The sequence below is a fragment of the Condylura cristata genome, unplaced genomic scaffold (assembly GCF_000260355.1).
Source record: "Condylura cristata isolate star-nosed mole 26May11 unplaced genomic scaffold, ConCri1.0 scaffold00007, whole genome shotgun sequence".
NCBI lineage: Eukaryota > Metazoa > Chordata > Mammalia > Eulipotyphla > Talpidae > Condylura > Condylura cristata.
In genome coordinates, this window is record NW_004567108.1 from 35,369,731 (window position 1) to 35,397,520 (window position 27,790).

The window sequence follows — 27,790 nt, forward strand, 5'->3', positions numbered from 1 at the left end:
TTCATTGTTCTATAACAGTAGTTTAAAGAAAGTGTTTTACTTAGAGTGTTGTTACTGACATTGAAGCAGTAAGAATTTAATTTTGACATCTTTAATATTCTGTATGACAAAATGGGAAGTATACTTTTAAAAAGTATGATAGGCACGGAACACTTTTTACAAGGAAAAAACCTGACACGCTGTTCGGCCTTAGGTGGTGGCTATGCAACTTTCAAGGTGTGTGTATTTCTGAGAATTTTGCATTTTACAGAATGTTCACATGCATGAAATGCTGCTGATTAAGATTAATATCTAGTGGGCTGTTGAGTCAGCTGCTACTTTCTGAGCAGAGGCCTCCTTTGTAATTTGCTGTTTAGGTCACCTTGTCTTGGAACCATTACTATATTACTTCCTTTCTGAGGAAAGGACACTAGCACAGGGATCTTATATCAGAGAACTTAAAGATGTTCTCACAATTCTTTGTTATATACTTTGAGAATAACTACGACTAGTTTCAGGTTCTCACGGATTCTGAGAAGTCCATTTATGACACCTCCTACCTAGGTTTTTGGCTCAGCACACTTAAATGGCCTTAAAATATCTACTGTTCAAGTAGTAGTTTTGACCCCTTACCACTTTCTGGCAAGATGAGCACTACCTGTTGTACTTTCTTCAACTTAGGGTCCTTCTTCTCAGCCTTGAAGTTGTACTTACTTAACTGATTGTGGCCTCAGCTGGCCAACTCTCCTCCCAGTCCCACCAGCTCTTCTTTATCCTCCCTAAGATCAGCCACATAAATGACTGGTTTCCCCCCTCCCCCTTTTGCTTGGGTCTTTGTGTTCCTGTGTATTACCTGTCCTTACAATCTCTTCTCTGAAAGTAAGCCTCTTTTTGGAACTATTCTTGCAGTCTAGCTGGGCTTTTTTTCTTAATACCTCTTCATATTGTTAAAGTGAGCTACACATTGCTGCTTTCTTCAGATACTCTTCCCTTCCCCCCCCCCCACTAGTTTTGCTTATAATACTTTGGTCTCACAGTAAGTCCTTCCCTAGTTGCACATTTTGTATTCCTTTAAAAAAAAGGCTTAACAGTTCCACAAACCCCTCTTATATAGGAAAACATCCCTTTTTGAATTCTTACAATACTTAACCTGTACCTCCTTTGGAGATACTTTTCATTTTTTCCTATCATTGGACCTATCTTTTCTCCTCTACTGTACTATACTACCCATGGCAGGAACTTTCCAAAGGCACAATGTATACCACCTTTCCCTGGAGCCTTTGGTTACTGATTACCCACATCAGTCTCTTGAGGGAACCAGAGGTCTATTCCAGGCACAAGTGAGCCATTTTCTCCCAGGAAGGGGTAATTTACTACTAGGAAACTTCCCAGAGCCTCTGTGACCTGCCTTTTGTTCCCAGAAAACAAATGAAGCTTCCGTAGAGAGAGAGAGTGTACCTGTGCAAAATACTCCTCAGAGATCCTCCCAGCCCATTCGATGCACAGGTCCAGGGGTCGGCATGGATTGGCCACATCAGCACACTTAATCATCATGCGCTTGATCAGGATTTGATTTTCAGGGAAGTTCTTTCCAACAGGGTTGCATTCACAATCGCTGCCCTCAACCTGGAAAACATGTCAGATCAGGACAGCCTTAGGAGGATGATAAATCAAACTAAGCAAACATTAAATGGTGACCAAACGAGCATGCTCAGGTATGAGTAAGATTCAGCGAAGTGGGGGATTTTCCTTAATTCCACATGTAACGCACCCAGTATGTCCTGGTAAAGACAGTTTAAATGATAAAAGGGGTCTGGCACCACCCATCCCTTATCTCTGGGAAAAAGGATAGAGGTAGTTCTACAAAATTATTTTTTCCTACTGATTATGCTAATGCACACATACCTTGCTAGTACTTCCTTATTAGACACAGGTATCTGGGTAGGCTTACATATGGGGTAGTTAGACACTAACTGGAAGATTGTGATTCTCTCCCTTTCAAAGAAACCACTGAATTGGCTGAACACAACTATCCCCAGAAGTGCCACGCTGAAAGACTGCATGACACTTAAGGGGCTTTACTTTGTTTAGAACTATACCCATTTATCACACCATTAATGACTACACTTAATGGTGATGGTTTGGATCATTTACTATTTAGAGGATACTCATCTCAATAGACAGTTGTATAAAATCCTCTAAGTATGTAATTTTATGCTTCCATAAATCCTCTGGAAGGTGAGGGCCCTGATATGGTAGTGCAGAATAATAACCTGGTTGATGTAGCAGAAACAAGGTGAGATGGACACCATCCAGACTGGCAAGGTGAATGATGATGGTCCTGGTCAGACAGTCTCCTTAATGATCACCGGGTTACTTTTGAGACAATCATCCATCTATTGATAGAATCTCTTCTGCTCGACAAGAAACAGGCAGAAGACTTTTCTTTATAACTTTATGTGTGTATGAACAGCTTCAGGGGTCATTTGATTTTGTTTTCATTTAGTGTCTCCATATTTGACAGTATATATGGTATTTAGGCATTACTGTTCTAGTGCAAGCCAGCAGGAATAGTTACTTAAAACAGTTACCAATTCTGAGGTCTCACAAGAACTCAAACCACTATTAGAACAAGTGTGGGAGCTGCTAAAACGCCATTAATGCCAGTCTGTGTGTGCAGGCCCATCAGTGGGCCTACTTCCTTTTGTCACTGACTTTAGCTTGGGGATTTTCAAGAAGCTCAGAGTTGCTATGGACACTGTTACATCTATTCTAATCCCAAGAAGAACAAGCTGCCTGTACTTTTAGCCCTTCAGCAACTCCAACCAAGTAACTACCTTGTATTCAAAAGGTAAAGTGCTTTGAGGCCAGAGTAGGCACCAGTGGAAATATACTCTCATGTATCTCAGGCTATGCTTACCTCAGCTGCCAGTGGCTTATTGATGCTGTTCACAAATTTGTTCACATGTTCAAAGTGTTTTGTCATCTCTGTTGCTAAAACCATATCAATGATAGCCTGACGCAATGTTCGATAATGGTTCCTAAAATAACCAAAATACAAAGGCCTTGGTTAACATCGTATCAAAATTAGAATTGCTACTGATTCACCATACTTCCTACAATATGAAGAATCTGGGGGCACAAATTTAAGAAATTAGGGCAGGTCACAAAAAAGTTTACCTGCTCATCTTCCCCCTAGGTCGGGACATAGGGACATGCCATAGCCCAAATGACAGCACACCGTTCCTCGTATGAGTCATGTATAAAAAAGAAAGGTCCTATCAGATGGTGGGCACTTCTTTTACAGGTTGATTCTCTACCTTCCTTGGCAACAAAGCAATGAGGTAGAAGGAAATGATATGTCCTTCTCAACCAGGCTGCTACAGTGACCTGACAAGCTGTCCATTGCATTGCATTCTGTGCAGACACAGTAATTCCGGTGGCAGAGAGTTGGCATTACTTATTTTGATGATGTCATTGGAAGAATGTTTTCCCATTAATAAGGGTTCTCTTGGTTATAATTAGAAGTTGCAATGAATGTAGTACTCACATTGACCTAACCTCCAACATTACTGTCCAGTTCCTATTTTTTTCTGTCCTTAGGAGTTTAATAAAATTGGCTAATGGAAAGAATTCTGAGACAACTTTAAATTAATCCTTGATTCCGGTAGAACTTAAAGCTACAATAGCTGGCCTCATATTTTCTCAAATATGATCCAGACTGATAGGATCATGTTGACAAGTGGTCCCTGAAGTGGAGTGAGTAATACACACTCTGTACATGGTCCTCTCCAAGGAGGCAGTGCTCCAGCCTGCCTGCTGCTGCGGAAAAACGCCACAGTCTGACTAGAGGTTGCTAGTAACAAAAAGGAAATGCTGCTGCCTGTCCCCATTTGGCCAACACTTAGCATAAGAAAGTACAATAACTAACTAGTGTAGAATACCATCATCTCGTGAGACAAGTCACTGAAAATTCCCCATGGTAGATGGGCGAGTATACATTTTTCTTGAGTCATACAAAAATGAGTAGAGTTAAAAAAAGTAGTATAAGCAGTGTTTGTGGAGTGTATAAAACATTTTCATGAGAACTGAAAACCAAGTAAGATCTAAAAAGAAAGTATAAATTTGCAAGGGAGAGCTTATCCTACTGCCTGATAAATGGCACAAGGATGCTAATTTCTCCATTAACTCCCCTAAGAGGAAGCTAAGTACTTGGAGAAGTTTGGAGAAACCAAGTTTGTTATACTTCAAAACCCTGAGTACAGGATCCCAAGCCCAGCAAACCTGTCAATATTCTTGAAAATGTTGCATTTGCTGTCTTTGACTGTGAGCTGGAAGGCCAGGGCTGTGTGGTGACTCTCCAGGACAGCAGTGTCATTGTAGAGCACGGCGAGTTCACTGCCTGCATTGCACAGGAACGAGTTGGTCCTTCCTGGGTGATCCACGTCATGGACTGTGGCAGCAATCAGTGCTGCCACCTCATCCAGCTGATCGAGGCTTCCCTGGGGGAAAGGGAGGCAAGGCAGAGCATTATCCACTGGATGTATGAGGCCTTCAGTCAGAGGGGGTTGGGCCAGGGGAGCCAGGATGACCAATATCGTCTTAGCCTGTTAAGCCTTCTCTGACTTCCTAGAGTTTGAAGGTTGCCTGTGGCACATTGCATCACCTTGTTGTGCTGTGCTGTGGATTATCTGGAAGGAAATTGAAATCTGAAATGTACTTAGTGTGATACCTAAATCCTTTCCCTGGAGGCCATTCCAGTTCTTTGGGGGAAATGTCCAACATTTACAAATCTCTTGTACGGTTTTGCTGTGATTCCTTAGGTGACTAGAGCAGAAATTGACCTGTGATCATAAATATTACTAGGTTATTTGCCTACTTCTGAAAAGATTGTGAGAGTATGGTAGTGGCACAGATACAATAATTCTCTTCACAGAAAGTTGAAAGGATTTGAGATGAGTAGTCAGAGCAATTTAAGAGTAAGAACTCTCCTAGAAAAACCGAAGTTCTTGCAGTTAATAAATTCCATGCTAGTGTTAACAGTCAAGGGGAAAAAAGACCCCTCAGTTTTTGAGAGACCTCAAATAGTTAATAAACATAAACCAAAGTATCAGGAGATTCAAATATTTCCTCAGCTCACAGCTTTTGAAGAAAATTATCAAACCGGCTACAGTTACATAAGGAGACACACTATGAATTCGTGCATCCAGAGTCTACCTTCTAGATGCTGACTGGGTGCCTTTTGGCTCAAAGAGTGCTGGATGAAGGGAACTGGCATACTCTGCGCTGTTGGGGCTGGTTAGTTTATTCAGGGAGACACAAGTAAAAAAACACAAATGCAAGGAATCTACTGTGAGACATGCTAATAAGGAAAGTACAGGCGCTTTGAGAGCATGAACAGCGGGCCTAATCTAGTTTAGAGCATTGCTGTTCACTAACTTTCATGGTGATGGAAATGTTTATCTCTCTGCTGCTCCTTAATGATACAGCTACTGCAGTGTGGGGAATGTTAAGGATGCAGGAGATGATAAGGAAAAACTGAACCCATTCACAAGTACATATATGAAGCAAGTCCTTTCTTATGGGAAGGAGGGAACATCAATTGAAGAAAACTTCACCCAAACCTATGGCAGAAGAATCTCCAAACCCTTGAAGGTGCTAACATTGCTACATAAGTTTTTCCTTCTTTAACCAGAAGTAAGAGGGTTGTATCACACTGAGGCAGACTGATTAGAAGGCCTTCATTCAAGCTGTCCCTTATCCATGATGAATACCACCTAGTGTGAAGTGACAAGTGCTTGCTGTCCATCCCTACTCACTTGCAGTAGCCCCCAAAGACCAAAAAGAATGGGGTGAGTATACTGTCCAGAACAAGTTTAAAGGGACTGTCAGCTCTGGACACATGACCTGTATGACTGGATTAAGGATGTGGAGCTGTTAGTGACATTGACTGTCACTATTAAGACCTTACACAAAAAAATTTGGGGTGGCAGATAAAATGGGGAATTGGTAAGCACATTCTTCTGACTCTTTATCAGCATCAGGTCTCTTCAAAGAGGCCTCAGGAAAAACTCACTGGCTAGGTCTCCTAGTGCACTAATCACTGGTGTTGATCTACTGGCAAATCTCTGAGCTCAGGACCCCTTCCAGTCCAATTTTCCAAGGCTCCTTATGGAGCTGTAGAGCAGAGACTGTTAGAGTTACAGTGTTCAATTGTAAGCATGTTATATTTAAGCTTAGACTTGTTTCTATTGCTGAGAAATTCAGATTCTGAATGAACTAGCAGAACTCACAATTCAAAGAAAAATTCTTATTTTGGAGCAGGAGATATAAATGGACAAAACATACCCTAATTTTTCAAGCATTTAACTTACATTTGTCTAGATCAGTTCTGCGTTAAGTGAAGTTTATGTCTAACTGCAAGCTACAGCAGCTTGTCTAGGTCGCTGGTTTTGCTGGCAGTGCCCCGTGTGCTGGCCTCACATGGCGCTTGGGTGTCAGCTGATGCTGTGTGAAATGGGAAAGTAAAGGAGGAACTTGGCAAAGTCTCAGCTCCTCAAAGCTGATAAATTCTGACATAAATTCTGAGAAGCTTCTTCAAACACATTCTTTCCTTTCTTGCTGACAAAACTGAATACCAAGATCAGTCTTTGGCAAAGCTGAGAAAGAAACATTCCCCCTCCCTCGCCATTTTGTTCCTTCTACCTGTTCTGCTAAGCTGTCCTTATATACCCAGTGTCTTACAACTAAGAACGCAATCTAATGTCAGGCATTTGCAGATTGATATAAATTTCAGTCTACATGGCTTTTCTCTAAGAAGTCCTTACATTCTAAGCTTCAGATCTAACTAGCAGAGGAATGATAGGCTTCATTATACAGTGGTGACAGTTGGATCGGAGGGCAGGCAGGGATCTCTGGCCAGCTGTAATGGTGAGCCCATGTGCTCCCCTATGGATCAGCACCTGTCTGTGAGTTTACAGATCTTCCTTGACCTGGCATTGGATTATGTTCTGATAAACCCACCGTAAGTGAAAAATGCATTTATTATACAAACCTACTGAACGTCCCATCACCTTAAGCCTAGGCACATTAAACCTGTTCAAACACACACACCAACCTAAAGCTGAAAATGGTCAAAGCACACCAGGATTGTAATTGGTTTCTTAGAACTGAGGAACATGGAACTCTTTCAGAATTATGTAACAGTCACTAATCTATAGATGTACACCTTCATACCTGTACCAGAACACCTGAAGGATTGCTGCATGGCTCATTGCCACCTGAGTTATAATATGCCAGTGCCAAATTCTTAACTAGCTCTAATAACGACTTAATAACTTAGAAGTTCTGTCCTCTAACCCAATGTAATATCCTAGTAAACATTTGGTGAATGGATTCATGAGCCAGCCATAGCAAGGAGTCCGTGTAATGACATGTTATTTTTTAGGCATTTGGGCAAGGGGAGCACTAAGGCAAAAAGGCCATGTCTTTGTAACATCAAAGGGTCACTGAGTGAGTTAACTCAAACAACTCTGCAGAACTGGCCGCACCATAGTTGTTTGCTTCATGTAGTTATTAAAATTGATCTCCAATACAGGAAAGTGACTAGAACATGGTATCGAAATTCTCTACCTTTACTCTTTCCTTTCCGAGGAAGAAGGCAGTGGCGTGCAGGACATCAGCAGCATGGGTGGAGTTATGGTAAGCATTGGAGGAGTGATAGTTGGCTTCAATCACTTGGAGCCAGGCCCGAAGAGTAGTTTCAGAACAGTGTAAAAATTCACATACTCCAAACCGGGAAAAGACCTTTAAGCCCAGGTAAACCAGTGGCCTGGAAAACAGAACAAGCCCTGATTTGCTGTAGTCACTGGCTAAGAAACAATTTTCTTCAAATGATCCTGGGGGATGGAGGCACTCTTTCTCTTCACGCTTACTCCACATGCACACTGTGAAAATGTGCCCACCCCAAAGTAGAAGGTGAGGGTAGCTTGCCTTTTCATTATCCACTTTACAACGAGGCGTCTATGGTGAGCAATCAGGATGATTCTAGATTATCCCAAGGTCATGCTTTTCAGGGGCTCTAACCATCATGTAAGCCCAGCTCTTTGCACGCTCTGAGGAAGTTACTGAGTTTAAGGACAAGTAGAACTGTTTGCTCTTTCAGCAGTCATGCCAGCTAGAGGCTTGATTACTGCCTGTGACAATCATTCATATTTGACTGACCAATACCACAGAAGAAATAGTCTTCTCCTGGTATAGAAGAGGGCTTTTCTGAGTTATCTTTCACCTGACTACAGAATGGGGCCAAAAGAAAAGTCTGCTGCACTCACAAACTCATTTTGTGAGGTGGGGTTTCAACAAGGTGGGGCTGAGAATACTCTGGACTCTTGGCTCACTAGCACAAAGGAATCACCTGGTATATATATCTAAGGAGGACACTCAGTGCTTCCCCACCCAGAACCTCCCCTAGCTGCTGCTGCTGCATCTTACCCTCTTTACGCTATTGCTCCATAAAGATATTCACTCAGAGGCCACAGTGTTCTCTCTCATTTGACACTCCTCCTCCAGCATGTCTCTTGTGACAGAAGCTGTGAGGTGTCTTGTGGTAAGGACTCAAGTCTTTCCAGAGTTTCCAATGTGAAAGTCTTGAGAATGGCCATCAGTGCCCCCAACATGCACCCAGACAAGCCTTGTACCTTTTATGTGTAACAGCTTCCAACTCAAAGATGTTGAACTCCCAGCTTTCCTCATTATCGAGTAGTTGAGCAATGCACGGAGGGACGTCGTTGATGGTTATTGGCATTGCAAGGTGACTGTGACTCTGGTGCACATCTGATTGAGAAGGAAGATTTTTACCCAGACATTCTTCTCTCTCACATTATTAAACTTCAAAACCCTAACCCTTAGAAAAATAATTTGGCTTGCCTTTTTAATGTATAGATTTTAATTCTTATTCTGCCAATTCTCAGAGACAATTTTAATTAGCCCACTTGATTTCAAATATAGACACAGAAATCCTTGCACTCCAGTGACTCACAGGAAGTAACCTCAAGGCTTCCCCCAGACACTAGTCACAACAGTGGGGAAAGCTTAGGCTGGAGAGAGGTTACTAGTAACAGGAAAGTTAATGACAACTTACTCTTAGTGAATACATACTCGTTTCCTGACAACCTTCTCAAGCCGTCCTGGAACAAAAAAGGACGCGGTTAGAGCATACTTTCTATGCCTCCATCATTATACTCTCATTTATTTCATTAGCCAAAGAAACCCTGATTAACACAATCTGAAACTCACAGGTTGAAACTCAAATCAGACCTACAGAGGATTCTGTCCTTTCCAAGTCTATTAGCGCCAGCATGTGGAGAATTGGGAATAAAGTAGGTGTGACTGTAGTCAGGTCTTGCGTTTTAGATGTGAGCTGACTCCATCGTGTCATCCTTCTAACATTCTGAAGCAATATTATGAAACTGTGCAGGTGATTTGCTTTGCATGCATGTTATTTTGAAGAGACTCTATTTACCTTTAGATAAACTTGTATTAATTGTGTTGTTAAGGTTTATAATTGGACATTTGGGAAGTTGACTTAATGGTAAGCCATTAACAGGGTGGGCTGGGCCCCCTCCCTGGTGGTGCAAGGAGTTAAAAGCACAACTGACCTCTCCTGTCTCACCTGCTGCTTACCTCAACAATGTATTTTAGTCAATCTGCCTGCTCCTCCCCACTCTGTCTCTGGTGAATTCTTGCACCACTAGCCCCCCACCCTCGGTCCCCTGCACTTCTGGCCCATACTCCAGTTTTCGTATGCATACATGTCTTTTTTTTTTTGCTTAAGGGCAGGCTAATTTTTTACTAATATCTACATAAAGTTTTTCAGCTCTGTTTTCTCATTTGCAACATTAACACTTCTGCTGGACTTTAGAAGAAAAATTTCTGCATTTGAAGTCTTTGGAAGGGCTGCATAAGGGAGCATAGAATCTTGCTCAGCTATCATTCTGCTAGTCTCTTGACCTAATCTTTATGTTCTTGAGTCTGTTTCCTCTCCTGTTTAAAAGTCATGAATAATTATGTCACCCTTAAAAAATGTGTGTTAAAATATTAATGAAAGACTTTTCCTGCAGTCACATTTTGGGTTTCCAGGTCAAGACCTTAATATTTAAAGTTGAAGTAGTAGGTAAGTCACAGAGGTCCAGCTACCGTGACTCTAGGGCAGCTAGAATCCCAAGGCATTCCTTTCTTTGCCCTTCTTTCTCTGCCTTCCTAAAACTTCTTCAAATTAAGTCCAATCGGGGCCTCCCTGGTGGCACAATGGGTTAAAGCTCCGCACTATGAAGCTCTCAGAAGCCACTGCAGCAGGAGCTCGATCCCCAGCCAGGGAGGTGACTGCCATGCCTAGGCAGACCTCTCCTGACCCGCCCGCTGCTCCCCTCAGCAGTGTACTTTGATGATCTGCCTGTTCTGCTCCCCACTCTGTTTCTGGTGAACCCTCTCACCCACCGCACCTCTGGCCTGTACCCCAGTTCTGTAAACATAAATAAATCATTAAAAAAAATTAAGTCGAATCCTACACTGTTTTCTTGGAGTATGATTTGGAAGGAAACCCAGTAATGTACAGTTCAGAGATGGAAGATTTAGTGGGGCGGGAACCAGATTCCTGCTGTTGCAGCCTAGCACTGATGGGCCCTGCTGACCTTCTCAGCACTGACCTTCTATACTGCTCTGCGGTGGATGGCCAAGACTGGTCCGGGTGGCAGGAAAGGGACAGGAAGTTACAAAGGCACTAAGACGCTCCATGGGAACAAGGAGATTAGGTCAGGGAGCCAAGCAACACTCAGCATTCTATAGCAGGACTAGTCAGACACCTTCAGAATGAAACTCACAGATGACTTTTGGCCTTTTTCTCCCAAAGAATTGTACCAGCTTCAGTTACTGATTATAGATGGAGCTTGACACAGAAGCTTGAATTTAAAGAAAGAATTCTATAGCTAAGATTTCCAAACCTCCTGCAGTCTTAAGTACAAACCCTTTCATTATCTAGATGAAGCATCTGGGACCAAGGGAAGCTAGCCATGCCCCTCACCCCGATACCATACCACTCAAGGCCCCATCATCCACAGATGTCCTTCCATCAACTGCCTAGTGAGTCTTCAGTAAGAAATAAATTGTGAAGGACTGTCCCCGTGGCTGTAGCCAGTCGGCTTCAAGGAAAGCTGTTACTGCCTAATACCGTACACACAGGACACAAAGTGTGGTCCATTGCTTCTGGCTGTGGTGATGGCACGTGTGCCCACAGAGCAGTGTCTGCAGCTACAGACACTATTTCTCTGTTAAAGTAACACAGGCTCTGGAATGCACTGAATGTCCCTTTCCGTGCTCTTCTGGCTTCACCACTCACAGTCATCAGGCCTCCAACAAGGTCACTGGTGTGAGGATCTTCATCCTTGGTACCCAGCTGAGGGGAGTACAGTTCTGTGGTCCGTAAAATTTCTAAAACTCTATCCAAGGCTTCTGCTACCGTGACAGGACTGTTTTCCTGGGCAGCATTGATTATATTTATGACCTAAGGAAGAAAACAAAGTAAATTTCTGGACCTTAGGATTCTACTTACCAAGAGTCATATATATATACATAAACCCAACTCTAGAAATCAGTTAACAGTACAACTTACGTTCACAATTAGCAGGTATCCGTGGCGCCTCTCCCTTCTGACTGAAGAGTGCCCTCCCCCAGCCCCAGCAACCACACCTCAGGCGCCTTTGCTGGACCTCTAGTTCTCCTGTCCAGGTGGCAGCGCATCAGAGATTGGCTTGGCACTTCCCCTACTCTGCCCTCCCTCCTGCAGCAACCTCTATTTCCACTACTCTGGACATTCTGGTCGATACCAAGACTCTCAAATATACATGCCTTTCCTGAATTTGTAAATTCACAGGCCCACTGACATCTGTTGGACTATCTTACATGTCCCAAAGTATACTCCTGAGCTTGTTCTCCCTTCCCCAGAGCAAGCAAATAAACAACACATGTACATAATCAAAGACAGAAGCACTGTTCTGTCTCTCATTTCTATGTGGAAGTTATCTTGTGCTCCAGCCAAATGCGTAGGGGTGTCACTTCCCTCTTTCCACCCTGACAATATAATGCATCACTCAAACAGCTTATTCTACCCCTTCAAATTCCTTCGCCTCCTCACTTCTGCCTCCGCTGCTAGGGCTCAGCCCAGTGGCACATTACCTGCCAGGAGTCTGGAAAAACTTACTCACGGGTCCCTCCTCTCTGTCGGCGCTTTCAGCCCATCCTCCGCACAGTCGCTGAGTGTTTTCAGTAAACTGATTTGACCATGTCACTCTCCTAACTTTAAACTGTTCAGTGGTTTCCAGTGCCCGTTAAAAACTAAAATGCAAACACTTTACAAGGCCCGTTGACAGGAATGAACGGAATCTGTGTCCCTATTGCCCTCTCTCTGCTCCCCGGGCTCCTGCCACTGACACTTTCCAGTCCTCAGATGCTTCAGTCCCCTGCCCTGACCTGTTGCTTGATGCCTGGAGCCCACCGCCCCCCAACACCTTTGCATGCTTCAAGTCTTCCTTCAATCATTACTTCCTCTACAGAGACAGCTTCCGACCTGATTTTCTTTCATAGACCCCTGTTTTCCATCAAAGCACTCACTAGGTTATACACACAGTGCCTGTTCAGCAGGTTCCCCTACTGGCCTGTAAACGCAAGGGGTTCTGGGGTATGATATCACTACTTTATCTCCAGAACCCGGTGATAAAGCCCGGTGCTGGGCACCCTGGCTGCACAGTGGAGGCAGCAGCTGTCACTCACCTTTGTGATAGGAGCCTCGATGGTCATGGAATGGATCCTTGCCATGGAAGGGTAGCGCCGATTCTGCAGGCTGGGGGCTGGGGAGAAGAGAGTTGCACCTGGTTTTGATGGCTCAGCTTGGCTAAGCACAAAAGAGCCCTTTGCAGGGGAAGGGCCTGACTCTCAGGGGGCTGCCCTCTTCAGCTGCTCCCTACCAGGCTATGAACTCACCCACCTCTTCCTCTTAAAAGACTGAGAGTGCAGCTATCACTTGCCAGTGTCTGGAAAGAATAGTCTGGCTGGAACTTTGCTGGCAGGACAGCTTTACAAGATTCAGGTCCACAAAGGGAATTTCAGAAGAGGTTGGTGGGATCCTGACCCCCATGCCAAGAGCCAAACAATCCACCGGGACTCACTTTCCCATGGGTCACTACAGTTCGACATGGCCAACTGCACACTTTCAGTCCTCAGCCGCTGGCCTTGTTACTGGGTCACTGTGTGGCATGTAGGGGGTATATGATCCTCAAAAAGTGGGGGGCCAGGAAGAAAAGTGAGCCCACTTTCAGGAAAAATTAGGACCAGACAATTTACTTTTCTAAGCCGTTAGGTTCTTAACACCCAGAAGCCACAGTGGTGGCTAAAGATTCCACCTTCAATCTTTAGAAGCTTTCTTTTTTAAATATATTTTTTTGAGCAGTTAATGTTTATGTGTGGTTTAAAATTCAAAAGGTAGGAAGAAGTTTTACTTTAAAAGTCTCATCCTGGTCAGACTGTCCTACACTGTCTGTGAGGCCCTCAGCAGTGGCCATCTCTTACGTTACAGGTGGGACAGCAGTGAGCCAGTGTCCACGGAGTCCTCCTCTGCTGCTCACCCATCTTGGGCCTCCTCTCACTGCCAGAGCAGCGGCTGCTGCGGCCCTCATTTCTACTCTGTGACCTGCCCTATCTCTGTGCTGGAGAGATGGGAGTCCTCAACCTCTTCTCCAGAAAACAGCCATTTTCTGATTAGAAATCCCCTCCCATGACCCTCCCTTATAGTGCAAAGGGTTAAAGCGCAGCACTATGAAGCTATCACCAGACGCTGCATCAGAAGTTCAATCCCCAGCCAGGGAGCTGACCCACATGATATGGCAGACCTCCCCTGTCTCACCCACTGCTCCCTTCAGTCAGTCGGCCTGTTCTGTCTTCCACTCTTGTCTCTGATGAAGCCTCTCCCTCCCCCCATCTCTGGCCTATACCCCAGTTCTTGTGTTTTTTTTTTGTTGTTTGTTTTTTAAACTACAAAAGTTTTTTTTTTTTACATCATTTTGTACATTTTCCCCCCCATCTCAATTGTAATCCCCGCGGGTTTCCCATCACCAAGTTACCCGTTTGCCATCACCATAATCCCATGCATTTCCCTCCCCCCCCTTTTCGATCCCATTCCCCACTCCACCCCCACAGAATGTCTCTGGTATATGGTTGTTCATTATTTTTGTTATTTTCCGCCTGGTCCATTATACTCCTGCTATGAGTGAAACCATCCGGTATTTTTCTTTCTCTTTCTGGCTTATCTCACTAAGCATGATCTTTTCCAGCTCCATCCAAGTTGCTGCAAAAGACATGTGTTTCTTTTTTTTGGTTGCTGAGTAATATTCCATTGTATATATGTACCACATCTTTTTTATCCAGTCATCTACTTTTGGGCATTTGGGCTGCTTCCATGTTTTTCCAATTGTAAATAAAGCAGCAATAAACATCTGTATGCATGCATGCATGCATAATAAATATATCTTTAAAACACCCTCCCCATTATCCACTCCATATAAAATATTCTATCTATACCCACAATCTATCTGAAAATATTTCAGTTTCAATCTGTCTTTCTCTCTTTACATCCCTGGTCTAAACCCCTTGCATCTCTGTGACTTATTCATCTTCATAGGCATTACCCATCCTATCAGAGTCTTCAGTCCTTGCTTGTTCAGCCATGTCCCTTAGACTTCAGTTTCCTATTGTGACCCGAGGAACTGAAAAGCCCTTTGCTTGTCCTTCCTGTTTGCCCCCTTAGTTAGTGCCCTCTGCTCTCCTTTTCTACCACAGTCACTAGCCAGCAAGCCTATATTCGTATTTGCTAAATAAAAGGGCAATCAGTCAGTGAATTCTTTAGTCTGTTCCCAACTCCTGACCTCTGTAATCCCCACTACACTCTAATTGCCCTGCTGGCTGTCTCCTTTCTCTTGCTGCCCTCTTCTTCTTGGTTTAGGTGTCACTGTGCCCATGGGGCTCATCCCTGGCCGCTCTGTTCTCTGGCATGATTGCTCCTGCCTCCCCCCCCCACTGAGGGTGCCCCTCAGCCTTGGACGTACCCCTCGGTACCACCTATCTCCCTCTCCTTCCCCTCTCTCCCATTCACACACACACAATCCTTGAGATGTTCTCAGCGCTCCTAGCTTCATCTGTCTCCTCTAGTGCTCCCAATCCACACCTCCACTCCCCCCACCCCCCCCCAGTAGCAATTTTGCATTTAGCTTGCTTGGTATCTCCACTACAATACAACTCATTATGCCTACTTAGTTTTCAACTTAAGCATAGCTGGAGACTTTGCTATTTCTGTCAGTGTTACTTCCCAGGCAATTAGGAATTTGACTTCAGGATCATCTTTGACTTTCCCAGCTCTCTATAAATGCAATGGATTACTTAGGCTTGAATGATGGAACTGAAAAAAGAAAGGCTTTTGCTCAATTCTGTCTCACAGTTTATCTGTGACATTTTAATAAGCGCAGAGGAGGGTGTAGTGCAGGTTTGCCCAAGCTGGGCTTGGGTGGGAGCTGGAAAGCCCCAACTCTAACCCCCCCCCTCCTACCCCTCACCCTAGGAGCACTGACTAGCTGCCTGGGCTCTGAGATGCCTGGATGATTACACCTCACAGCACAGCTCAGCCCCAGGAAACAAATGGACTTATTGCAAACAGAAGACAAAGACTGTAAAAATCAAAGCATTTTATAAGCCTAAAAATTTTCAACCTACTGAAAAAGAAAAGGCTGGTTTAATGGAAATCCTGCTTCTTGTGGACCTGAATATATTCCCTCTGTCATAGTCTATGCTTTAAAAGGTCTCAGAAATGTAAAAAAAACTTCTTACCATCACTGCCTCGAGAAGATATCGATTTCACATCAATAGACTCTTTCCTCCTGTTCTTGTATCTGAATGAATGAGACTCTAAGGATTTCAGATTAGAAATGGAAAGTGATTAATTTTTTTGCTTATTCACCAGTGAAGTTTTAACACATTTCCCATAGAAAACAAGGTTACCTTTTAAGCACTATAAGATCAATTTATGAGATAGTAAACTGCTTTCTGTACAAATCATCCAGGCTCAGAATGATCAGTCCTATCTGTTGTAAAATGAGGCTCCTTACTTTAACCATCATGTGACATTATGGCCATGGGGCTCATCAGCAATATATAGTTTATGCATCAACTACCTTTTTAAAATAATAGAACTGAGGGAGTATTTGGAGGGGTTCATTTCAACCTAACACAATACATAACTATGTAGGGAAGGTGTTTAGGAGGATATTTGGGGAAATAAATACCAGTGAGATTCACACATAAAACTGGAAATTATTTCAGAAACTAATCTAGACCAGTTTTAGGCCTGTCTGAAAAGTCAGACTGGTAAGTGGTCTTCAGGTTCTCTTGAAGCTTTGATGTCATTGTTGCACACTGAAAATCATGAGAAGGGGAAAGGAGAGAAAACAGCTGTATAGTTCCATTGACTAAACTCTCACTTTGTCCCGATTTTTCTGAGGGGGGAAAAAATCACTTACATTCTGCATATCTTTGCACACTTTGAATTTAACATTCAAAATCTGCTGCTACATTAATCCAAGATCTAAGCAAGCAGTGCATGGTACTAATGACAGCAGAGATAAAAATGACAGAGCAGCCCGGGGCTCTCAGAAACATGACTTTCCAGAGCAGCTGCCTCTTGTGCGAGTAACCAGGAGCAAGGAGAGAAACTTAACTGTATTACAGAATTACTGTGCTAAGACAAGAGGCAGCCATGCAGAGTCCAGAAGAGAATGCATCTCCAATAAATGATCCTATTCCATGAAAGATGCAATGATGCTTAAGAAGTGGTTGATGACACTAACAAATAAAAGTCCAGGGGAGTCTAGTGGTTACGGGCCCCTGCCCCAGAGCCAAACTGCTGAAACTTGAACCTCTGCTGTGCCATCTAGTAGCTGTGTGACCTCCGGAATTTTACTTGACTTCTATGGTGGGCACCCACATTTGTAAAATGGGGGTAATTATAGTATCTCATTTATAGGTTGTTGTGAGATATAAATGAGTTACGTTATGGTTAGTACTGAGAACAGTCCTGCTATGGCGTAAGTAGGTTGTATTTTGCTAGTATTATTGACCACATCTCTTCATTTGCAGATATGCCTATTTAGGCACTTATGGGATAATGAGACTGTCCTACTACTTGCTGTTTCCACTTCATAATATAATATAAAGGTCTTTCGGTACTCTTCTACATCATTTTAACCATTAACATGAATTACATTTACACAGCATGGTATGAAAAATAGTATAGTTAATGTAAATCCCAAAGCCACAAAGCCTTAACCTTAAATGATCTACCTTAAGTATTTATTCTCCCTTTGTTTAATTTTTATCTTCCAAACTCTGACCTAATACCTTTCCTGGCCTTGGGTATGTTTCAGTAGCTCTTTATACAGATATCCCTGGGGAGTGGCATTTTAAATGATACCCTTTGGATCACATGGCATCTTCCAGGCCCTGAGAAACTACAGGGTCATCTGCAAAACATTTAGCCTGTTCATGGATGTAAGAATCATATACATTCCTAACATGCTTACTGAGTAATACATTTAACTTATTAAAGATTTAACATTAATTTTAATATTAAAGAACACAGGGATTCCTCAAAATGTAAATTCTAAAAAAAAAAATTAAACTAAGGAGGTTAGTTTCATGGCTGTGGTCCAAGATGACTGGTTGAATCATTTGTCAGAAATTATTCAACTGGTAATGCTTATTTTTCTTGAATTTATCTCAGCTAAAATTCAGAGACTCCACAGCAATGGAAATTATAAGTTCAGAGAATATATTCTTCAACGAAAAGACTTTTAACTCATAGGGATTGTTATTCTTTCTCTCAACAGATGCTTGAGGAATACATTTGGGAACCAAAGAAAAGGGTAAAGTAGACTCAAGTAACGCCAGTCAATGGCAGAAAGGATACAGTGTCACCAATAAAAAAACGCTTCCAGTCTGGGAGCGTCTGCCGTGCACCAGGAACTGTGTGGTGTACTTTACGTATGCACAGTATGAAGTCATCACAGTTCTGAAAGCTACATAGTAAAATGCCCATTTTACTGATGAGGAGATATAAATTTGGAAAAATTACAAAAATAACTGAAGAGCTAATGAGTGACGGAATCTGCTCAGGCTTCAGCTCATCAGTGTTCTGTATTTTTTGAGAATCTATTATATACAAGGCAGTGCTAGGTACTCTAATGGACACAAAAAAATTCTTTTAAAAGTTTTTGATATTCAGAAGCTCAGAAGTTAGTTAGTATTCTCACTGTAAATGTTAACAAGAAATTGAAGTATCAGAAAGGAGGACCAGAGGAGAGGAGCAGGGAGAGACTGAGGGTGAGTGAGGTGTGAGTGTGAGTTTGAGTGTGTGTGTGTGTGTGTGTGTTGTCAACCCGCTGTTCTTGCCTAGAATATGCTCAAGGAAGGGGAGGAGATGACATGCCTGATCTCTAGATGCACATTTCCTTCTTCAATCCTTATGAGATGGACATTGCTAATTCATTTAACAAATGAAGAAATTGAATCTCAGATCAAATTAAAAATTTCTGAGTAGCCTTAAAGTATGGCCCATCCTAGAATGGAGGAGAGGGACTAAATTAGTCACCTGGGATCTGACCATGTTTCAGGGGCAGGAAAGCCTCAGACAGGAGAGGATGTATGGTGTACATACAGGAAGAATTGCCAGCCTCTAGTGGCACTGATTTTTTCCTCTAGTAAGCAGAGAATTTCAGACCTTTCCACATGTAGGAGACATCAGGTCCAGCTCCCTCATTTTGTGTCTGAGGACACCAAAGATCAGATAGTGAGAGTCTGGCTTCAGGTATGAGGCAAGTGAGTGGGGCTGGAGGTGGTGGTACGCAGCACAGGCCCCCACATCACTGCTGCTACAAGGGAAGGGAAGACGGACTGTGGCCGGACAACAGTGTCTCCCCAGGATTTTGGGACCACTCTATTTTATCAGCCCTGTGTAAGTTTCTAGCCAGCAGAAGAAAATCAGGACAGGAGAGGCTTTGGAGAAAATGGTAGACAGCATGAAATAAGGACTTTTTTCCTTCTGCTTTTCTAACCTCTGACTCCCACACTCAGATTTTAGTAATGCAGGTTCTGAGGTGGGGACTGTCAAGCTAGAGTGCTATGGAGCAATTCATACACTTAACCCCACAAATGCCTCCTGAATGTAAAAGAGTAAAATCGAAGTGTTCTCACCTGTCTGAGAATTGTCCCCTGAATCACGATGAACTTTGTGAAGCTAAAGTTGATCAAACATTTGGTAAAACAGGAGAAAGAGATTATGTTATTAACTACAGTTCCAGCCAAATGACTTCATTAAAAAACTCCGAAAACTTCAAGAAAGCAAAGGCTGCACAGAGAACATAAACAGATGAAAGATGTGCACCCCACCACGCTGCCCTACCACAGTCAGACACACAGAGGATGGCTCAGCCCGGAGTCCCGGGTGCCTGAGGGCCGTGCTTTGCCAGCGGCACACCTAACTTCAGTCATCTGCTCTACGTTGAGATGCTACAGAAATGCAGAAAGCAAAGGCCGTAACAAAATTTAAAATTTTAGTAAGGCTAATGCAGAGTCTTTTTGTTTCAGACATATGCAATTTTCCTATATTATCATCTGAATTTAAGTTTAGGATTTTTTTTATAGTCTTTTTTAAAAGTTCTTTAAATGGCTCCCCAGTTAGTCTACAAGATGTCTTTCACAAGATCTGAAAGACAGAAGCATTTTAACACCCACTTCTTGTCTCCCAATTTGTTTGTGCTAATGCTCAACATTTATCTGTAATAATGAAATCATTAACTCTAGGCATTGTGTGTGTGTGTGTGTGTTTACTTCCTTTGGGATTCTGCATTTTCTGTGTTTATATCTGACTAAGATGCTGTTATTGGGGGTACATCTAGTTCTACTTCACGTAGAGTCATGTTGCTTTGCTGCTCAACTTGCAGTTACTCAGACCATCAAACATTTGTAGCCACTCAATGGATGGGGGAAATCAGCTTGAAAGAACAAGACAGATGAGTGTGTAGGACTGTCTATGAAGGAAGATTAGCATGGCTTTAGCAACATCAACCATAAAAACTAAGTGCCACATATAAGATACAGGTGAAATATTTGGTTTTGTTTGACTGAACCACTGAAAAATAATCACATACAGTTGAAGGGTTAAAATACAGGTTTTCTATGAATTGTTCTACTCGATCCATCCTTACAATTATAGAATCCATGATCTGGCAGCCTGGGTGAGACCCTGGTCTGAATGTAGTCCGACTGAGGGTTATGACTACCTCAAAATTATGGGCCCTTTTTTGTTTGCTTCTGTGAACAACTGCCTTGGTTTTTCCTTTGCAGATAAAGACCATTTATCTGTTCTCAAGCCACTGAGCAGAATGCCACTTTTTGATACTATGCCATACAACTTCGGCCTTGTAACTTGTTTTCTCAATCAGCTTCAACTCAAAAGCAGGTGATCTTTAAATACTTAGCTTTCTCTGAGTCTCATTACCGACATCCTGAGGAACAAAGTCCCAGTGGTACCCCAGATTACGCACAAAACCCATTTCCTTGTCTTCTGCCAATTGGCTGGAGCTCCTGTGACTAGACATGGGCTTAGTGTGCTGTTTAGAAGAACTTGGTGAAGCCCAAGGTCCAGTAGGTGCACAGCCCAACTCTGCCTGGGGGATGGAAACGTGCCCTCACTCTGCCTCACCCCAGAGGCATTTTCTGAGTTGAACAAATGCATCCGCCCCAGCACTGCTGCCTCCTGAACTGGCTCATCTATTTCCCATGGGCTCCCTGCTACCAACAATAGGAGCCTGGAGAAGGTCTGGGTGGTCCCATTTGCTTTTACAAGTGGAAGTTCTGCAGGGTTGTGTCAACATGTACCTCCAGCCCACCTAGGCCTTATTTTGGAGTCCCTGGCAGCAGGAGCAGCACCCAAGGCGGCCTACCCAGCACACCCACACCGATGGTGCTGGGTGTTCACTGCCACTTCCCAAATCAGGTTGTTTCTGAATACCCTCTCTTGCATCTCAAGAGTCACGTGGATGGAAAAATCCTTTCAGATTTAAATTTTTCTTCTTGGAGGCTAAATTCTGTACTTTGGTGTTCTCAGGCGGGCAGCCAGGGGAGGATTGTGTCTAAGGACTGGGACAGAAAGAGACTGCCTTTTTTCTGTGATAGCAGCAACTGGCTCTTAAATGCTGGCTGTGTGCTAGCAGCTTCCCTGTTCATTCTCCTCACACTACTGCCCTACATGAGGAAAGATCTTTTCCTTCCAACAGATGGGCAAGCTGAAGCTTCCAGGGCTGAAGGGCCTTGCCTGAGCCTCATAATGAGTTCAGAGCAGAGCTCAGTTTCAAAAGGAGCTCCCACTAACGCTAAATCCACTTCCTCTAGGTCACCTTGCTCTCCTCACTAAGGCCCCACAAGGGAGGCCCCAGCCCCAGGCCTGTCAAACTGAAGACAGTGTTCCCTGATTCAGTGTAGGACATCATTTGAAATACACTTTTCTTGAAATGTTGGGGGAGTTTAAATCTCTGCTATTGATAGGCCTTGTCATATACATGATGAAGCAAAGAAAAGGGACCATCATTCAATATCCCATGTCAGTGAGCCTCTCTGGAGGGTATTGTTTCAGTCTGTTTCCTTGTTGTTGAAAGAAAGCTTAAAGTGGAGAGTATGTCCATGCACAGGAAGACTGGCAGCTCTGATATCATGTGTACTGTGGGGGCCAACAGGCCTCAGCACTGAGTTTCTGTAATGTTAACACCCTTGGAGATGGATCTACTGCTCTACCCAGTCCAAAGCTGGGGCTTCATAACAAGTCCTTGGAAACTGGCAGCTTGGTTGGGGGGGGGGGAATCATAATTTCAATCTTTAGTTACTTAAATACTGTAGATTTCCACAAATGTTGCTGTATTTATACTAAATGGTTTATTTACAAACACCTGATTATGTTTGGTACTAGGAAACACTCAAATTCTGGAGTCGTGTGTGTGTGTGTGTGTGTGTGTGTGTGTGTGTGTGTATACATGATTCTAAGGTCATTTGTTAGCTTGCTTCTTAAACAATAATCAGAATGTCTGAAACAAGATGAATTTTGTCAAGGATATGGGCTAACTTAATTGTACAGGCACTAGCAAAAAAGGTTTGGCAATGTCTCAGAAAATTAAGCACACCTCCCAGCTCCTCAGTATCCAGTTCTACTACTGACTATTTACCTATGAAAGCTTATATTCATGGAAAAAACTTGTCTGAAATTGTTTAGAGAAACACAAAACTGAAAGTAGTCCAGAATTCTATCAACAAGAGAATTAACCTGTGGTAGGTTGTGGTAAATGCAATAAAATACTACTCAGCATTAAAAAGGAAAAAAAAATTACTGATACATGCCATGTAGATAAATCATAAAACATTATGATGAATAAACCAAACACAAGAGGCGAAGTCAGTATTAGTACAATAACAACCAAACAGTATATACTGCATGAAGTTCTAGAACAAGCAAAAGTAATCTATGGTTAAGTAATTGAGTGTTACCTCTGGGGGTGAGAGGGGTAAAGTGAAGCAGGGGACCCAGGAAGGGGCAATTTGGAATGCGAAGTTCAGTATCTAGATGGGGTCTAGGTTACAGATGTATATGCATTTTTTTTTAGATTTATTTATTTATTCATACAGAACTGGGGTACAGGCCAGAGATGCGGAGGGTGAGAGACAGAGTGGGGAGCAGAACAGGCAGATCGACGAAGTACACTGCTGAGGGGAGCAGCGGGCGGGTCAGGAGAGGTCTGCCACACCATGTGGTCACCTCCGGGGCAGGCGGGAATAGAACTCATTCGGAAGCGGCTTTAGATTCTCAGTGCTGTGCTTTAACCCGCTGCGCCACCAGGGAGGGCCTGTATATGCATTTTTAAAAGCTAAGTATTATATTAGGATTTGTATATTAAATGGAACTTTTACCTAATAAAAGACCTGAAAAGAAATATTCAACTTATTAATAATATGCATGTTGAAGAGCCAAGGGTGAAATGAGCTGATTTTTGCCGCTTAGTTTGAAATCTATCAAGAAATAAAATGGACTGATACTTGACTAGAGAGAGGGGTAGATGTATGATAGAGAAATTTCAATTGAAGCACCTACATCAGTAGTTACCAATTAAATGTGTGTGTATGTTAACATTTTCATTATAAAATGTTGATGAAAGTGTAGGTCCAACTGAGAAAATAGATTAATAACTAGAAATTGGATGTCAGAAATATGATACCAAATTCTGTGAAAATAAGCAAGATGAAAGAAATTGAGAACAGCTTGAAGTTGGGGGAGGAAAATGACATCCCATGGTCCCCGGGAGTTTTTACCCTAAGCCCAGACATGAAGATGATGCTTCAGTCCTAACAAGGGAATTGTAGCAGCGTCTGTCAATCTTAGAATTGTAAGGCATACCTAGGTAACTAAAACGTTGATTTAATTGTATTGGTTGGTTTTCTAAATTATGGTATGACAAATGAACCTAAATCCTGATATCTCTTTTGAGAGAAAAACACCAAGAAATAACGAAATGATGCTAACCCTCTTAACATATATATTAAAATCAACCTTTTTTTAAATTGAAAATCATGAGCCATTTTAGCAAATAAGAGGTGAAGTCAGGATTAGTACAGTAACTACCAAACAAGTAAATAAATACGAGATCTCTCCTTGAGCATTCATTTCAGAATCATCTTAGGAATGTGAATAGCATTTTAAGAAGTTTGAACATACACTTGACATTACTGAATGACAAGTCACAAAAAGCATAAATCATAATTAAAATCACCAGATGTCATGGTATGCATCATGGTATGGGCTTGTCCTTGATGGGTCTATTGTCTTATCCCCATGTCCAGTCCATCATCAACAAATCTTGTAAAATTTCCCTGTCAAATACCTCTGCATGACCTGCTTCACTTCTTTCCATCAGCAAAGTACAGGCTACTGTCAGCTCTGACCTCAGCTCTGAGACACTCTATTATGCAATCCATTTCCAGCTCTTCAGCTAGTGTAATCTTGCAAAACTGTTTACTCCCATCATTAAAACTCCCACTTCCTGTTTCTATGGGTCAACCCATAAGACACCTTCATCACAAGGCTCTGCAGTGTGGCCTGATCCCTGCCACTTACCCTGCGCTCTTAGCTTTCAGAGCAGACTGACCTCCTTTCTATGCAGCTGTCCCAACTACCTGTGGGCCTTTTGCACCTATGATTCCTCTAATTAGAAAGCTGTCCAATCCACTATTTTTCTTTTCCCTGTTTGGCTGCCAGATCTTAACTGAAAGGTGATTTCCATAAAGTAGCCCCTCCAGGTTATTTCCTGCCCACCCAATCCCTCATAAGGCCAAGTCCTTCTGTCTTTTCCCTTATTCCATTTATTATGGGTCACAGTTTGTTCTAATTTGATTGTCCTTCTATCAAACTTTGAGTTGCATTTAAGTGTAGGTTGTGCCTCATCTTTGCTACCTTTGTTTATCCAGGAGTCACAAAGTATACAGAAGCTCAATCCGTACAAAACCAGCCACAAGAGACTCAGATTAACCAGGTACTTTACAGCTTGTGGTAAGAACGCTGTTCTTATTGATTTGGCCATCTCACTGGTCATTGCTGATTCACTGACATTCCTAAAGGTAATGATTTGTAAAATGTTTTATGGTAAGATACTGATAAGGAAATTTCCTGTAAAGCTTTCATAAAATGTCCTTTAAAGCAAGTATAATAATGGTGGAAAATGAATCTGTGTGCCCTGAGAGTGCCAAATCTATGTCAGGCAAATGAATTGGTATGATAGGAAATCAAGACCATCAAAATACGTGAATGCACCCTCATCTGTAGATTAGTTCCCAACACTTCAGAGATTCTTTGTTAATTTCTCATTATATTCAATTGAGTAGTCAAAACAGTAGTTATTACTTTAAAAACAAGAAGGCTGTTCATATGCATACGCATGTGAAATGAAATGAGAAGAGACTGTGAAGGATTCTTACTAATAGGAGTGCTGGTTTTGAAGGAAGAAGATTCTGATGAAAGTTTTAAAACCCAAGCTTATATTGTTTGATTGTGTCTTCCTACCTCCAAATATAAGAAAAGGGATAAAAACCTGGTTAACAGGGGGAAAAAAAAATAACACCACTCTCCAAAGTCAACTTATTAAGCAATCTTTGTTTTATGACAACATCCTTGGTCAACAGCTTCACACAAGAGAGAGCTTTCATTTTTTTTTGTAAGACTGAATGGTGATGAAGCAGAGGATGAAGAGTAGATGAAGAGACAGGATCATGGAACACGGAGTCTTCTGAGAGCCCCCTTCATTTACATGCAATGAGAATGACAGTGAGTGGTATATTACAGGATTGCTTTGATCGTCTTTCTTTACTGAGAATACTTTGATAAATATCTCCCTGAATGGTGAGAAGGCCTGATGCCTAGATCAAAGATATTTTCTGTCTACTTTTTTTTTCCAAAGCTACTTGCAGATATACTTCTCAAAACACTCTCCAAAAGGCACATGAATACCAAAGGGTGTTTCCCCAAATATTGGAACAAAACACCTCACAAAACACCAATAACAACCAAACAAGTAAATAAATACAAGATGTTTCCTTCAGCATTTTAGGAACTTTGGGATATACACTTGTCATTACTGAATGCCTCTGGAGTCCTGTCCTCAGCAATCACCTCTACATGGCTCTCAGGCCACAGTCCTGCCGGTGACAGTGTTTTCATGTGTTCTCAGTCTAGGCTCTTAAAGTTCTGTAGCACCAAGACAGAGGAGAAATTCACATCAATCTTGAGTCTAACAGACTCAGCACAACATTCTTTTCCTCCTTTTATCTTGATGGTAATTTAAAACATTACTTTTATCAAAGTGTTGGTTTGATATAAAGGAAAAGGCACACGAATTTTTTAAGATTATACAAGATAAAAAAAGAAAGATACCAGGCTGTTTATGCTTCCCCCCCCCCCCACCTACTCCTCCCTCAGGTACCTGTAATCTGTTGTATGCCAGATAAGCATGGGTTTACCTTCCTCCATGGTTAGACATTTTCATATAAAAGTTGAAGTCTACTCTCCTGTATCCTTCCAGATCTAGCATGTTCAGATACCGCTAGAATCCCTGGTCAAAACTCCTCTTATCTCAGTGCTTCTGACCACTGGCCCTACCTTCAACCTTCATTTGCTATAAGCCTTGCAGAAATATTCTTATTATGTAGACCAGTAATATTTTCATGTCTTTATTGAATGGAAAAACATATATATGTTTAAATGCCTTATCTTTTTTCCCTTGTCCAGTTTTTGAAAGACTTTCAAAAAACCTACAAGGTAAGAACCACTTTGCTTCTTCATTCCTGAAAAATACCGAGTTAATATATCAGTGGTTCTCAAACTTCAGCACAAGTAAGAATCAATGGAAGGGCTCACTGAACAGGCTCCTGGGCCCCTCCTCCACGTTTCTGGTTCACTAGTGCTGGGTGGGACCTACAATTTGGATCTTGAACAAGTTCCCAAGTGAGACAGAGGCTGCAGCCGTGTGGACCTGGCTGTTGGAGGGGAAGCCTCCTACCAGCTGTGCCCAGACTCAGGCTCACTGATTCAGAATCCACATTTGCCATCTAGTTTCCTATTTAGTTTCCCTTTTCCACAGTTTCCCAATTAATCTCCTGGGGATGTGATGACATACTACAGTTCAGGAAACACCAAGTGGGAAGATCTGAGGCTTGTAAACTGAGTTGTGTAAAACTTATAAGCATCCCTAATCCTCTATCTCATTATGGGGAAGTGGGGAACAATGTCTACCTTCTAGGACCTAAGAGGGTTAAATGAAGTAATTTGTGCGAGCACCCATCCCGGCAGCTCTCCAACTGGTATTATATGGGGATCACTTGAAGAGCTGTGTGCATATTCCCCGCTACCCACCATTTTTTTCTGTCAGTCTGGTATGGGGTCCACAAATTTTCACATCTGTTGATAAAAAGTTCCCCATGTTTTAAGAACCAGTGGCCTAGCTCCTAGAAGGTGCCCAGGTAATGCCAGTTCCCTTAATACACTTTCACACATGTACTCTTGAGAATTCCACCATGTTTATACTGCTTGCTACTTCAGACCTGCTTGCTACTTCAGACCTGCTTGCTACTTCAGACCTGCTACTTCAGACCATGGTGATGGTGCACAGATTAATTGTACAGAGACTATACCTGAAAGGAGAAAGCAAATGCTATACAAAAGGGAACAATAATATAAAATATATATATAAAAGAATTATCAATGGATGATGGTACTTCTGTGGGACACTTATGCATAAACTCTTATGCCTGCTTGTTTATGCCAAGAGAATGAGGGAAATGCAAAGATCTAACATTTTCCCACTTAGGTTACACTAGCACTCAACAGAGAGTTAGTGACACCAGGGCTTCATTTACACTCTGACTAGCATGAGACAGAATCAATCAGCAGGACCTTTACCTAATAAATCAGGCTTTTGAAATCTAATGCACAGGTGGATATAGCACAAAGGAAAAATGAGTAACAATGAGAGAACAGAAGAGTAAAACTGCTTTATCATTGTGTGTCCTGAGATGGAAAGATACTTTGTGTTTATGAATTGGAAGAGTTAACACTGTTAAAATGGCTGCATAA

The 27,790-nt window shown here is 42.4% G+C and overlaps 1 protein-coding gene across 3 annotated transcripts in view; it reads right to left on the reverse strand.

The window, feature by feature from the left end:
• PDE8B (phosphodiesterase 8B) overlaps positions 1-27,790 on the reverse strand; it is a 256,270-nt gene that overhangs the window by 3,380 nt on the left and 225,100 nt on the right. For all 3 annotated transcript variants that reach the window (XM_012721817.1, XM_012721816.1, XM_004678190.2), the window contains 10 exons: positions 19,321-19,363; positions 15,904-15,981; positions 12,802-12,878; positions 11,372-11,536; positions 9,119-9,164; positions 8,676-8,811; positions 7,612-7,810; positions 4,264-4,481; positions 2,900-3,020; positions 1,438-1,605 (listed from right to left, as the gene is read on the reverse strand). In XM_012721817.1, coding sequence (XP_012577271.1) covers positions 1,438-1,605; positions 2,900-3,020; positions 4,264-4,481; positions 7,612-7,810; positions 8,676-8,811; positions 9,119-9,164; positions 11,372-11,536; positions 12,802-12,878; positions 15,904-15,981; positions 19,321-19,363 — 1,251 coding nt within the window. The remainder of the gene's footprint in view (positions 1-1,437; positions 1,606-2,899; positions 3,021-4,263; positions 4,482-7,611; positions 7,811-8,675; positions 8,812-9,118; positions 9,165-11,371; positions 11,537-12,801; positions 12,879-15,903; positions 15,982-19,320; positions 19,364-27,790) is intronic.